Genomic DNA, 15508 nt, shown 5'->3' on the forward strand with positions numbered 1-15508 from the left:
TTTCTTGGAAAATAATTACACATACAAAGCCAAAATTATTATGTCTCTGGAAGGACAAATAGAATTGTGAGATTAGATATTAGATTAGAAGAAACATTTCTATGTTTTGGTATTACCTAGGAATGTGTGCTTTTTAAAAGTATTTCAGAAACACACTTTTACTTCTTATTATTATGTTGGTTATATAGAACCTTTTCTTTTCTTTTAGGGCTGAAATCCCAGTCTAAACGTGCTGTGTCAGCTACACCACCTCGCCCACCATCCAGAAGGGGGAGATCAATACCCGATAAAATAGGAAGCACTTCCTCAGGAGCAGATGCTGCCAACAAAATTATTACCGTCCCAGTGTTTCACCTGTTTCACAAACTCTTGGCAGGTAATGTTCACAATGGATAAACATCAAAGAACTTTTAATGATCTTACAACTATATAAATCAGATGTGCGATCAACAGAATGTATTTGATTAGGTGCAATTGATGAGATAAATGAGTTAGTGAGACTTTCTCCATACAGTTCATTCCAAGGAAAGTGAGAGCAAAAAACAAGTACCTATTACGTTTTTTAAAATGCTATCAAGCCACGTATTTCCACTTTACTGGCTTCCTAAATTTTGCTGTCAGTATGCCGTAAAATGATTGATAAAATAAATGTTTAGAAACTTTATGGCAAGTTATGTAGAAAGCAATGTGAGGCAAATTTTGTAGGACTACTTACAGCAGTGAAGTTTTTATAAACCACTGGTGGTTAACCAGTATGTTCTTCCCAGCTAAAGCAATTTGACCTATCTACTTTCCATTTGTCCAGGTGATATCCATTTTATTACCATTTTTGTGCCGTATTATTATAGTCAAATTGCTAACTGACTTTGGATGGATTTCCCTTCTTAGCTTTACGTTGTCAATTTATAGCAAAAGTCAACTATGGCTGGTGGGTTGGATACCATTTATTGCAAATAAAGTTTTATTGGAATATAACTATGCCTATTTATTAATGTATTGTCCATAGCTGGTTTTCTGCTATAACAGTAGAGTTTCTAGTTGCCACAGAAGCTAGACATATGGCCCCCACAGCTTAAAATCCTTATTATCTGGCCCTTTATGGAATGTCTGTTCCTTAGTTTTTCTTTTGCTGGTGATTTTCCACTTTGACACTTTCTACAGACATTATTGTTCACATATATCAGAAATAAATTCAATATTTGTAACCTTTGCGATAGCTGATTTTAAATTGTTTTGAAGTTGGTGTCAAATTCTTGCCTGTAATTTAGTAAAAACAGTAAGTAATTAAGTCAATTGAACTGAGTAAATGTCTCCCTCTTGTATTTCATATTTAACTTAGTTATGTCATTTTTAGGCCAGCCACTGCCAGCTGAAATGACACTTGCCCAGCTTTTAACTCTCCTGTATGATCGAAAACTTCCTCAAGGTTACCGTTCAATAGATCTGACTGTTAAATTGGGATCAAGAGTTATCACAGACCCAAGTCTGTCAAAAACAGATTCTTTTAAAAGACTACATCCTGAAAAAGGTATGCACATGATACTGCTTTAAAGATTACAGTTTGTTGTACAAGGAGATGGGATTTCTATAGCTAATGACTTAATTGACCTGTGTTTTTATTATATTAAGTTAACAAGATGTCATTTTTCTTTATGACTGAGTTATTTGTAAATATAAGAAATCACTATTATTTCCTTTAGAAATTAAGTCGTGCATGTGCTTTAATTTCTAACAATATTTCTGTTAGCTATGTGAATTGTTATTTTATAATCAAAGTGAGAACCACATTTTACAATTTACAATTTATTGATAATTTATATTGAGTGGTACTTCATGCTTGTAAACATTTTTCTTCATGCAGAATTGGGATTATACATTTTCCTTTTAAAAAATTTTTTACTTATATGTCCCATTAAATATTTTTAAATGTGCATCTTTTATTGCCTGTTTTTTTTTCATATGGGTATTACAATTTTATCTGTTCCCCAATTGTGGAAATATTCTGGTTGTTTGTGATTTTTTCACTACTCTAAGTGCTATTTAAGTAATCATCATAGTGTGAATGTGATATCATCTTAATCTTTCAATTTTCCACGTGATTAAAGTTCAACTTTTAGTTATTGGCCTTTTGTATGCCTCATTAATTTTAGTATATTTCCTTTGCCTAACTTTTCAGCAGGATTTTTTTGTTTGTTTTTTTAATGTTTATAAGGTCTGGTTATGGGCTGAACATACTAACCTTGTAATTTTCCTTAGTGAGTAATTGAAAAGTTAAACCAATATGGCATAATTTTTAGTTTTCAGTAAGAGAAGTCTTCATCATTATTAAATTTTTCCTAATTGTATACTTTAAAGCATAATGTATGTATATTATTTGCTATTAGTCTTTCTCAAGGACTTACTTATTTAACATAGACTGTAAAGTACAACTATACCCTAAAGGGTAATACTTCTCAAACTTCAGAATGCTTATGAATTACCTACAGAACCTTGTTAAAATGCAAATTGTTATTCAGTAGGTCTGGGGTAGAAACAAGCTCTCAGGTGATGCCCACGAACAATTCAAGGAGCAAGACCATAGAAGGCAATATCAGAAGTCATTTAAAGGTTATTGTAACATCTAGCCATAATACAGCTGTATCTGAATAACATGATATTTATACTCTTTTGTTGAGTAGGTAGAAGGCAACAGTATCTGCTTTTGTAAGTGAAAGAGCATTACAAAAATAAATCCTTTGTTACCTGTTCAGTTGTTTGTAATTTGTTGTCTAGATCATGGAGATTTACTTGCTAGCTGTCCAGAAGATGAGGCTCTGACTCCAAGTGATGAGTGTATGGATGGGATATTGGATGAATCTTTACTTGAAACATGTCCCATTCAGTCTCCATTACAAGTTTTTGCAGGAATGGGTGGACTGGCTCTTATCGCAGAAAGACTACCCATGCTATATCCAGAAGTAATTCAACAGGTAACATTCCTAATTCAACATATCATTCCATAGCAAAGCCCTTTATTCTGTTTTTGTTTGATTGGTTTGGTTTGGTGGCTGGCTGATACATGGATCAAATCCTTGACCTTGGTATTATGCTTTGTTTTTTTGAACTTACATGCATTAACCTTTTAGAAGTACCCTTACCTTTACAATCTGAGCATTGTATAAATCTTTCAAAGGTCTTCCTGTAGAGAGTTTGATGAGAAGTTGCTTGGTACTGAAGTAACATTGAAGACTAAGCACAAACTCGTCACACTGTAGCATTTGTTCTAGTTTCATGGTTGTGACACTAGTATTCTCATTTCTCTGCTTATTTAGGTGTGATATTTATTATGGGTATTATTGGACATGGGAGAGTAAAAGTGTATACTGCTACTGAATATGTCTTTCTGTTTAACTTTTGTTCCTGTTTTGGGTGCCTTTTCCATTTTAGGTAGTTTAAAAGACATTTTAATTTAACCCGTTCACATGTCCATTAATGTTGCTGTTACTGATGTATGTGCTTTGCATGCTCTTTTCTTCTTTTATTAATGGTGGGGGAATGTGGTGTGTGGAGAGATGGGAATATGAAGCACTTCATGTTTGAATGAAATAGGGGGATTACTCTCTGCACCAACTTAGTATGCTTGTATACATGTCTATATTAGTGTCCTAGAGCTTTTGTAACAAAGTGGCACAAACTGGGTGGCTTAAAACTACAGAAATTTATTCTCTACAGTTAGGGAGCTGTAAGTCTGAAATTAAGGTGTCAGCAGGGTCATGCTCCCTCAGAAGGCTCCAAGGAATAATCCTTCTTTGCCTCTTCCCAGCTTCTGGTGCTTGCCCTGTAGTTCTTGGTATTCATTGGTTTGTAGCTGCATCACTCCAATGTCTGCCTACATCTTCATCCCTATGTATATCTGTGTGTGTCTTTATCTCCCTCTCCTTATAAAGACACCAGTCATTGGATTTAGGGTCCCCCAAAGCAGTATGACCTCATCTTAACCTGATTACATCTGCAAAGATCCTGTTTCCAAATACGTTCATGGGTACTGGTGGTTATGACTTGAGCATATCTTTTGGGGGGATAAAATTCAACCTGCAACAATAGGTATTCAGTAAATGGTTATTTAAAAAGTTTGATATTTTGATTTTAAGATGATATAACCATGTTATAAGGTGATTGGCACAGAAAGATGTGAGTAAAATTTAATTTTTTACTGGAAAAAATAATGATGTAATTAGTCAAAAGTTTGAAGCATCTTAGTGTATGCAGTTCTGTGAAAACAAACAAACAAAACTTTGAAGCAGAGAAGACCCCAACATTCTCAAGATTATCATTGCTCAATGAAAATGATTTTTCTAATTCAGTATTCAGTATGGTTTAGTATATTGATTGGTACCTGGAAGTCAGGTGCAAAAAATGTGTAAGTGACTTTGGAATTGGGTACTTGGCAGAGTGTGGGAGAAATTTGAGTAGCATGATTAAAAAAAATAAAATAAAATCCTATATTGCCTTAACCAGATTGTTAGTAGAAATAATGCTGGTGAAGCCTCTGCCAGTTAGGGCTTAGAAGGAAGTGAGGTTCACAATAGAGATAAGCAGACTTTGTAGATAATGCTTGTTGAAAGTGCTAGTAATGAGGCTTAGAAGGAAACGAGGAACATGTTATCGGAAACTGGAGGAAAAGGAATCTTTGTCATATGGTGGCAAAACCCTAGCTCATTTGTGTCCTAAATGTGGAAAGCAGCACTTGTAAGTGATGAACTTGGATATTTAGCTGAGATTTCCAAGCAAAATGGTGAAGGTACAACCTATTTTCTTCTTGCTGCATATAGTAAAGTGTGAGAGGAAAGAGGTAAGTTGAGAGAAGGACTGTTAAACAAGCAGCAACCAACAGTTGACAATTTGGGAAATTCTCAGCCTATCCACATCACAGAAAGTTTCCCAAGCCATTGTAAAATTAAAACCTCAGTCCAAAATTCAAGAAGCTCTGTAAACCCCAAGCAGGGTGTTCATGCCTGGAAACATCATGTTAGAAGTGCCTGCAGACAAAGACAATGAGAAAATCTTGACACCAGTGGAGAAAGAAGTGTCCTATTATTTTCAAAATGGCAACAATAACACTGACAACTGACCTTTCAGCAGAAACCATGGAAGCCAGGGAATTACATTTTTAAAATGCTAGAACAAAACAAAATCTGCCATCCTAGAATTTTATAACTAGTGAAGAAAATTTGCTACAATTCCTCATAACACTCCCCTACTCCCAACCCCCCAGCAAATCAGTATTGGCAGAATAACAGGTATGGGATTTACTCTCTTGTATTTATAATTATAAACTCTAGGCAAAATATATTAGAAACAATTATTTAAAGGCTTTGGAGAGTGACTGGAAGTAGGTAGAAATTGGAGAGGATTTAAACATGGGAAGAATAGAATCACATTGGGTGATATTAGTGTCTATACAGCTTCTCTCCTGAGAGCACTCCCCAGTCTCTGTGGGGTGGGATGGGTAGAAATCAAGCATAAGCTGCAGTTCTATTGGCCGGAGTTTGATTCTTCCATACCCACTGGAAATTGAATAGGGGGGAATTTAGAAAAGAGGGAGCCACAGATGGGAAGGTCCAGATTTTGTTCATAAATTCCTGCACATCCTTAGCTGGCTCCAGAGTTATGTGTACATAGGAGTTTTGAGGGCATTCAAGAGCTGGAAGTCTGAAGGAGCTGTGCAGAGATTTCAGCTTCTCTCTATCAGAGAAGACAGAATTTGCTGTTTTGGTCCTGCTGAGTTAGAGATAAAAATCTTGTGTTTTCCTTTGGAATTCCAAATGGGTACATATTAAGAGTAAAGACTATATCCCAGTAATAAAGGATTCTCTTGAGAACTAAGGGCAAAACCAAAATAATCTCTCCTAATAAATTAAAAAGCCTTTATAAGTTCAGGGTGATCCACCAGTAATTTAACTATTTGCTAAAGCAAAACTAAACACACTCCATGGAAGATTCTAGAATCAAAAGTTAATACAACATCAACAATGTGCAGTAAATAATAAATTACTAGCCATGCAAAGAAATGAGGAAATGTGACCCAGAGTCCACAGTAGAATCAGTCAGTGCAACTGATATGTGAGAATTGTCATTAGCAGACAAATATTTTGAAATAATTATGATGAATCTGTGAAGACTCTATTAAATGCTACAATATCTATATATTAAATGTAAGTATACTAAATACTCCATTTAAAAAGTAAAAAATTTTCAGAATGGATAAAAAAGCCAAGCCCAAGTATATGCTGTTTGCAAAAATAGATGCACTTGAAAGTGTAGGAAAACTGATGTGCCTATTCTAATATTTAACACAAAGTAGACATATAGACAAGATGTGTAAGAAATAAAGAGGGTTATTAAATCACTATGAAAGGATTAATTTGTAAGAAGTCATAACTATCTTAAATGTGTGTACATTTAATAATGTCTCAAAGTACATGAAGCAGAAATTGATAGAACTGAAGGAAGAATTAGGCAGATCTACAACTCAGTTATAGATTATAACATTTATCTCTCAGTAATTGAAACCAACATAAGTAAGTATGTAGAAGTTGTGGGGGGGGAAACAAAACTTCTATATGAACCTAGCTGACATTTATAGAACACAGCATTTACCAACTACAGGATACACTTTGTTTTCAAATATATGTAGAATTCTCACCAAGGTATACGATATGCTGGGCTATAAGACAAGTCTCAGTAAATTCAAAAGCATTGAAATCAAACCAAATATATTCTCTGACCATGACAGAATTAAATTAGAAATCAGTTGCAATAAGATATCTAGAAAACCTCAAATATTGTTAAACCAAGCAGTGCCGTTCGAAATAATATGTGGATGGAAGAAGATAACACTAAAGATATTACGATATATTTCAAAATGATAATGAAAACAATGTGGAATGTAGCTACAGCAGTGTACAGAGAAATTTTATAACATTAAATGCTTATAATTAAAGAATAGTTTCAATATCAGTGATAAAAGCTTTTACCCTAAGAAGCTAGAAAAAGGATAAATTAACCCAAAATAAGAAGGAACAATTAAAAGTTAAGAGCCAGAATCAATTAAATGCAAAACAAAAACACAAAGAAAAGCAAGAAAGCCAAACATTTTCTTCTTTGAAAATTTCAATAAAATTGATAGACCCCTATCAAAACTTAAAGCAAAAAGTAAAACCACATAAATAGCCGTATCACAAATGATAGGAAACACATTATTATAGTTTGTACAGAGTACAATAATAATAAGGCACTATTATAACCAACTTTATGTCAGCAAACTTGACAACTTAGATATAAAAGATAAATTTCTTGAAAAATACAACTTACCAAAACTAGCACAAGTGTATGTGTATGTATGTGTGTACACATATACAGAATTATAATCAGACATACGCATTTTTAAAAAAATTTTATTTTGTCAATATACATTGTGGCTGATTATTGCTCCCCATCACCAAAACCTCCCTCCCTTCTCCCTCCCCCCTACCCCCAACAATGTCCTTTCTGTTATCTTGTCGTATCAACTTCAAGTAATTGTGGTTGTTGTATCTTCTCCCCCCCCCCCGGTTTGTGTGTGTGTGTGTGTGTGTGTGTGTGTGTGTGTGTGTGTGTGTGTGTGTGTGTGTGTGAATTTATATATTAATTTTTAGCTCCCACCAATAAGTGAGAACATGTGGTATTTCTCTTTCTGTGCCTGACTTGTTTCACTTAATATAATTCTCTCGAGGTCCATCCATGTTGTTGCAAATGGCAGTATTTCATTCGTTTTTATAGCTGAGTAGTATTCCATTGTGTAGATGTACCACATTTTCCGTATCCACTCATCTGATGATGGACATTTGGGCTGGTTCCAACTCTTGGCTATTGTAAAGAGTGCTGCGATGAACATTGAGGAACAGGTATACCTTCGACTTGATGATTTCCATTCCTCTGGGTATATTCCCAACAGTGGGATAGCTGGGTCGTATGGTAGATCTATCTGCAGTTGTTTGAGGAACCTCCATACCATTTTCCATAGATGCTGCACCATTTTGCAGTCCCACCAACAATGTATGAGAGTTCCTTTTTCTCCGCAACCTCGCCAGCATTTATCGTTCAGGGTCTTTTGGATTTTAGCCATCCTAACTGGGGTTAGATGGTATCTCAGTGTGGTTTTGATTTGCATTTCCCAGATGCTGAGTGATGTTGAGCATTTTTTCATATGTCTGTTGGCCATTTGTATATCTTCCGTAGAGACATACCTACTTAGCTCTTTTGCCCATTTTTTAATTGGGTTGCTTGTTTTCTTCTTGTAAAGTTGTTTGAGTTCCTTCTATATTCTGGATATTAATCCTTTGTCAGATGTATATTTTGCAAATATTTTCTCCCACTCTGTTGGTTGTCTTTTAACTCTGTTAATTGTTTCTTTTGCTGTGCAGAAGCTTTTTAGTTTGATATAATCCCATTTGTTTATTTTTCCTTTGGTTGCCCGTGCTTTTGGGGTTGTACTCATGAAGTCTGTGTCCAGTCCTATTTCCTGAAGTGTTTCTCCTATGTTTTCTTTAAGAAGTTTTATTGTTTCAGGGTGGATATTTAAATCCTTAATCCATTTTGAGTTGATTTTAGTATATGGTGAGAGGTATGGATCTAGTTTCATTCTCCTGCATATGGATATCCAGTTATCCCAGCACCATTTGCTGAAGAGGCAGTCCCTTCCCCAGTGAATAGGCTTGGTGCCTTTGTCAAAGATCAGATGGCAGTAAGTGTGTGGGTTGATTTCTGGATTCTCTATTCTATTCCATTGATCAGTGTGTCTGTTTTTATGCCAGTACCATACTGTTTTGGTTATCATAGCTTTGTAGTATAGCTTAAAGTCAGGTAGTGTTATGCCTCCAGCTTTATTTTTTTTTGCTCAGCATTGCTTTGGCTATGCGTGGTCTTTTATTGTTCCATATAAATGACTGGATAGTTTTTTCCATTTCTGAGAAAAATGTCTTTGGAATTTTGATGGGGATTGCATTGAATTTGTATATCACTTTGGGTAGTATGGACATTTTCACTATGTTGATTCTTCCAATCCAAGAGCATGGGATATCTTTCCATCTTCTTGTATCCTCTCTAATTTCTCTCAGCAGTGGTTTGTAGTTCTCATTATAGAGATTTTTCACCTCCTTGGTTAACTCAATTCCTAAGTATTTTATTTTTTTGGTGGCTATTGTAAATGGGCAGGCTTTCTTGATTTCTCGTTCTGCATGTTGACTATTGGAGAAAAGAAATGCTACTGATTTCTGTGTGTTGATTTTGTATCCTGCTACTGTGCTGAAATCATTTATCAATTCCAGCAGTTTTTTTGTAGAGGTTTTAGGCTGTTCGATATATAGGATCATGTCATCTGTAAACAGGGACAGTTTGACTTCAGCTTTTCCAATCTGGATGCCCTTTGTTTCCTTCTCTTCTCTGATTGCTCTGGCTAGTACTTCCAACACTATGTTGAATAGGAGTGGTGAGAGTGGGCATCCTTGTCTAGTTCCTGTTCTTAAAGGAAAAGCTTTCAGCTTTTCCCCATTCAGGATGATATTGGCAGTGGGTTTGTCATATATGGCTTTAATTATGTTGAGATACTTTCCCTCTATACCTAACTTATAGAGGGTCTTTGTCATGAATGAGTGCTGAACTTTATCAAATGCTTTTTCAGCATCTATAGAGATGATCATATGGTCCTTGTGTTTGAGTTTATTAATATGGTGTATCACATTTATTGATTTGCGTATGTTGAACCAACCTTGCATCCCTGGGATGAATCCCACTTGATCGTGATGAATAATTTTTTGTATGTGTTGCTGTATTCTGTTTGCTAGTATTTTAGTGAGGACTTTTGCATCTATATTCATCAAGGATATCGGCCTGTAGTCTTCTTTTTTGGTTATATCTTTACCTGGTGTTGGTATCAGGATGATGTTTGCTTCATAGAATGAGTTTGGGAGATTTGCGTCCGTTTCAATCTTTTGGAATAGTTTGTAAAGAATCGGTGTCAGTTCCTCTTTGAATGTTTGGTAAAATTCTGCTGTGAATCCATCTGGTCCTGGGCTTTTCTTTGTTGGGAGCCTTCTGATAACAGCTTCAATCTCCTTTATTGTTGTTGGTCTGTTCAAATTTTCTATGTCTTCATGGTTCAGTTTTGGGAGCTTGTGTGTGTCCAGAAATTTATCCATTTCCTCCAGATTTTCAAATTTGTTGGCGTATAGTTGTTTATAGTAGTCTCGAATGATTACTTGTATTTCAGATGAATCGGTTGTAATATCGCCTTTTTCATTTCTAATTTTTGTTATTTGAGTCTTCTCTCTTCTTCCTCTAGTTAGCCATACTAATGGTTTGTCAATTTTATTTATCTTTTCAAAAAACCAACTTTTTGATTCGTTGATCTTTTGAATTGTTTTTTGGTTTTCAATTTCATTCACTTCTGCTCTGATCTTAATGATTTCTTTCTGTCTGCTAACTTTAGGTTTGGATTGTTCTTGTTTTTCTTGTTCTTTAAGGTGAAGTGTTAGGTTGTTCACTTGCCATCTTTCCATTCTTCTGAAGTGAGCGTTTAATGCAATAAATTTCCCCCTCAATACTGCTTTTGCAGTATCCCATAGGTTTTGGTATGATGTATCATTGTTTTCATTAGTTTCAATAAATTTTTTGATTTCCTGCTTGATTTCTTCTTGGACCCATACAGACATATGCATTTTTTAGTTTTAGTTCTTAACGACCACGGCTATCATTTTGAAATCACATTAATCCCATGTTTCTCCAGTTCAAACTAAAGCCCATTTTTGTCATTACTCTAGAGCATTTGACTATTTGAGAAAATATCCTGTCTTTTCGATCATATGTAATAGTAGCATATATGAGTATCAGAATTAAAGAACAGACATCAAATGGCTGGAATATCATAATTCCTAAAAGCCTATGACATAAATCACATTCTTTCATTGAATTTAGAATAATTTTCTTCTATTATTTGTGTTTCAGTCATTATTCAGTGTGAACAGGTTCTTGATAGAGTTTTTTCGTTGGGAAATTGAACTGTTTTATCCTAGTGTATCAGAAATATATATGTTATTAATTGAGCAAAAGTACATTTTTTCATACCTTTTTAATTTTGGCTTTTTAAAATGTGAATTAATACATATAGGTATATATAATATAATGTATACATAAATGGTTTAAAAAATTAAACAAATCCATCTTTATACTAATACCCTAAAAAAGTAGTTTGAATAATCATACCTTTGACATTTATATAAATATCATTTTATATTCTTCTACAATTTTCTTCTTTTGTTGAACCACTGTCCTGAAATTAATCTTTGTTAATGCCTGAACCTGTACTACACTCATTTATACTGTTCTAATATACTGTATTATATAACTATACCATAGTATATTTATCAGTCTTAATGTTGACTACCATTTTTTATTGTTTTTTGTTGAAACATAATTAATTTTACATATCTGTGGGGAACAGAGTTGAATATCAGTATCTGTGTGCAATATGTGATGCTCAAATCAAGATAATCAGTATATTCAACATTACACAACACAATCATTTTTTGTGGCCCTTTACCAATTTTGCACTAATCTCTCCTCCTCCCCCTTTCCCACCTCTGGTTGCCTTAGTTCTGTTCCTCCTTTTGTAAGTTCAGTGAATTACTGTGATTGATGATTCTTTCTTTCTTTCTTTCCTTATTTTAGCTACCATTTATGACTGAGGACATGCGATATTTCTCTCTCTGTGCCTGGCTCTCTGTGCATATTTTCTCTAAGTTTGTCCATGTTGCTGCAAATGGCAGAATTTCATTCTTTTCAATGGCAGGGTAGTATTCCATTGTGTACATATACCACATTTTCCTTTTTCAGTTGTCCATCCATGCATGTTTACGTTGGGTCCAACTCTTGGCTATTGCAAATAGAGCTGCAGTAAACATGGGAGTATAATTATCTCTTCAATGTGATGATTTCCATTCCTTTGGGTATACATCCAACAGTTGGATTGCTGGATCATATGACAGTTCTATCTGTAGTTGTTTGAGGAACCTCCATACTGTTTTCCATTATGGCTACACTAATTTACAGTCCCACCAACAGTGTAGGAGGGTTCTGCTTTCTCTGCATCCTTGCTAGCATTTGTTATTCTCTGTCTTTTTGGTAATAGCCAGTCTGACTGGGGTGAGATATCTTACTGTGGATTTTGATTAGCATTTCCCAGATGGTTAATGATGTCAAGGATTTTTTCATGTGTCCATAGGCCATTTGTGTATCTTCCTTTGAGAAATGTCTGTTCAGCTCCTTTGCCCATTTTTTAATTGGATTACTTGTGTTTTTACTGTTAAGTTGTTTGAGTTTCTTGTGTATTCTTGATATCAACCCCTTGTTGTATGCATAGTTAGCAAATATTTTCTCTGATTCTGTAGATTGTCTTTTCCCTCTGTTAATTATTTCTTTTACTTTGCAGAAGCTTTTTAGTTTGATACAATCCTATTTGTTTATTTTTCCTTTTCTTGCCTCTGCTTTGGGGGTCTTATTCATGAAGTCATTGCCCAGTCCTACTTCCTGAAGAGTTTCCCTATGTTTTCTTTTAGGAGTTTTCTACTTTGAGGTGTTATATTTAAGTCTTTAATCCATTTTGAGTTGGTTTTAGTATATGGCAAGAGGTACAGGTTGAATTTCATTCTTCTACATATGGATGTCCAGTTTTCCCAACACCATTTATTGATTAGGTAGTCTTTTCGCCAATATATGTTCTTGTTGCCTTTGTCAAAGATCGGTTGGCTGTAAGTATGTGGGTTGATTTCTGGCTTCTCTATTCTGTTCCTTTAGTCTGAGTGTTTGTTTGTATGCCAGTACCATGTTGTTTTGATTATTACAGATTTGTTGTATAATTTGAAGTAAGGTAGTGTTATGCCTCCAGCTTTGTGTGTGTGTGTGTGTTTGTTTTGCTCAGAATTGTTTTGGCTATTCAGGGTCCTTTGTTGTTCCATATGAATGTTAAGATTGTTTTTCTCTTTCTGTGAAGAATGTCATTAGTATTTTGGTGGGGATTGCATTGAATCCATAGATTGCTTTGGGTAGTATGGACATTTTCACAGTGCTAGTTCTTACAATCCAAGAGCATGGAATGTCTTTTCATCTTTTTGTGTCCTGTAATTTCTTTCAGCAGTGTTGTGTAGTTCTTACAGTAAAGATCTTTCACTCCTTGGTTAAATTTATTTCTAGGTATTTTATTTTTTTGGTGACTATTGTAAATGGGTTTGCTTTCTTGATTTCTTTTTCTGCTAGTTGTTATTGAAGTATAAAAATGCTACTGATTTTCACATTTTGATTTTGTATCCTGCAACTTTACTGAAATCATGTATCAGCTGTAAGAGTTTTTTTGTAGAGTCTTTAGGTTTTTCTGCATGTAGGATGCCCTTTGTTTCTTTGTCCTGACTGTGCTGGCTAGTACTTCCAGTACTGTGATAAATAGAAGTGGTAAGAGTGGGCATTGTGTCTTGTTCCTGTTCTTCAGGGAAAAGCTTAAGGATGGTATTGATGGGTGGGTTTGTTATATGTGGCTTTTATTGTATTGAAGTACTTTTCTTCTATACCTAATTTGCTGAGAGTCTTTATCGTGAAGAGATGTTGAATTCTGTCAAATGCTTTTTCTGCATCTATTGAGATAATCATATGGTTTTTGTCCCTGGTTTTGTTGATATGGTATATCACATTTATTGACTTGCATATGTTGAACCATCCTTGCTTCCCTGGGATAAATCACACTTGGTCATGGTGTATAATTTTTTTTGATGTGTTGCTATATTCTGTTTACTAATATTTTGTTGAGGATTTTTGTATCTGTGTTCATCGGAGGTATTGGCCTGTAGTTTTCTTTGTTGTATCTTTATCTGGTTTTGGTATCAGGGTGATGCTGGCCTTGTAGAATGAGTTTGGGAGAATGGCCTTTGTTTCAGTTTTTTGGAATAGTTTGAAGAGAATTGGTATTAATTCCTCTTTAAAGGTTTGGTAGAATTCAGGAGTAAAGCCATCCATTCCTGGACTTTTCTTTGTCAGGAGACTGCTGATTGTTGCTTCAATCTCATTGCTTGTTATTTTTCTGTTGAAGTTTTCTATGTCTTCTTCATTCAGTCTTGGTGATTTATATATGTTCAGAAAACTAACCATTTCCTCCAGGTTTTCAAATTTGTTGGCATATAGTTGTTTATAAAATCCTCTAATGATTATTTGTATTTCTATCATATCAGATATAATGTCTCCTTTTTCATTTCTGATTTTTGTTTTTTGGGTCTTCTTTCTTATTTTAGTTAGCCTAGCTAATGGTTTGTCTATTTTGTTTATCTTCTCAAAAAAACAACTTTTTGTTTCATTAATCTTTTATATCTTTTTTGGGCCTTTACTTCATTTTCTTTTGCTCTGATCTTAATTATTTCTTTCTGTCTACTAATCTTGGGATTGGATTGTTCTTGTTTTTGTAGTTCTTTGAAGTGTTGTGTTAGGTTATTTGAAATCTTTCTGTTCTTTTGATGTGTGTGTTTTTGCAGTAAACTTCCCTCTTAGTACTGCTTTTGTTGTATCCCACAGGTTTTGTTATGGTGTCTTTATTTTCATTAGTTTCAAAATATTTTTTGACATGGTAAGATATAGTTTCTTTCTCTTTCTCGTTTGCATTTTTGTTCTACCAGTGGTTTTTTTCTTGTGTATTCATGGTAATAATTATCATTTTTCGGATTCTAGATGGAGGACTCCCTTGAGGATTTCTTCTAGGGCTCGTTATTTGGTGGTGAACTCCTGAAGTTTTTGTTTGTCTGGGAAACACATGATTTCTCCCTCATTTCTGAAAGATAGCCTTGCTGGGTACAGTACTCTTGGCTGGCATGACTAGCATTTTGATTATTTCCAATTATTGGCTATAATGAAAAAAGTTGTTGTGAAGAATTGTGTATATGTCTTATTATGACAAACATTTTTGCCAGTGATAGTGGTTTTATTTTTGAATTTCATGAGTTTGAGTGTCTTTCACATTTCATCTTGTTAAAGAATGTTCATGTTATAAATCAAGATCTTTTTGTATTTGCTTTCTTTTTACTTTCAATGTATTTATTTTATGGCATTGTTAGAAATAATCTTTAACAAAATTGAATGATATGTATATAATAAAGTACTATTTCTGTATTGTATAGGCACTTTTCTGCTAAACTTTCTTTTTGTGAAGCATAAAATAACAAATATAAAAGTACTTTAAAGGGCTGGCCCATGGCTCACTTGGGAGATTGTGGTGCTGATAACACCAAGGCCATAGGATCAGATCCCTATATTGGGATGGCTGGTTAGCTCACTTCGGAGAGCGTGGTGCTGACAACACCAAGTCAAGGGTTAAGATCCCCTTACCGGCCGTCTTTTAAAAAAAATAAATAAATAAATAAAAATACTTTAAAAGTTAACCTGAATAAGATTATCAGAA

The 15508-nt window shown here is 34.5% G+C and overlaps 1 protein-coding gene across 3 annotated transcripts in view; it reads left to right on the forward strand.

Annotated features, from left to right (window-relative positions):
- BIRC6 (baculoviral IAP repeat containing 6) overlaps positions 1–15508 on the forward strand; it is a 244234-nt gene that overhangs the window by 152104 nt on the left and 76622 nt on the right. For all 3 annotated transcript variants that reach the window (XM_063078978.1, XM_063078979.1, XM_063078980.1), the window contains exons 59-61: positions 209–376; positions 1355–1528; positions 2773–2969. In XM_063078978.1, the coding sequence (XP_062935048.1) occupies positions 209–376; positions 1355–1528; positions 2773–2969 (539 nt within the window). The remainder of the gene's footprint in view (positions 1–208; positions 377–1354; positions 1529–2772; positions 2970–15508) is intronic.

Source organism: Cynocephalus volans, chromosome 14, assembly GCF_027409185.1.
Source record: "Cynocephalus volans isolate mCynVol1 chromosome 14, mCynVol1.pri, whole genome shotgun sequence".
NCBI classification, from domain to species: Eukaryota; Metazoa; Chordata; class Mammalia; order Dermoptera; family Cynocephalidae; genus Cynocephalus; species Cynocephalus volans.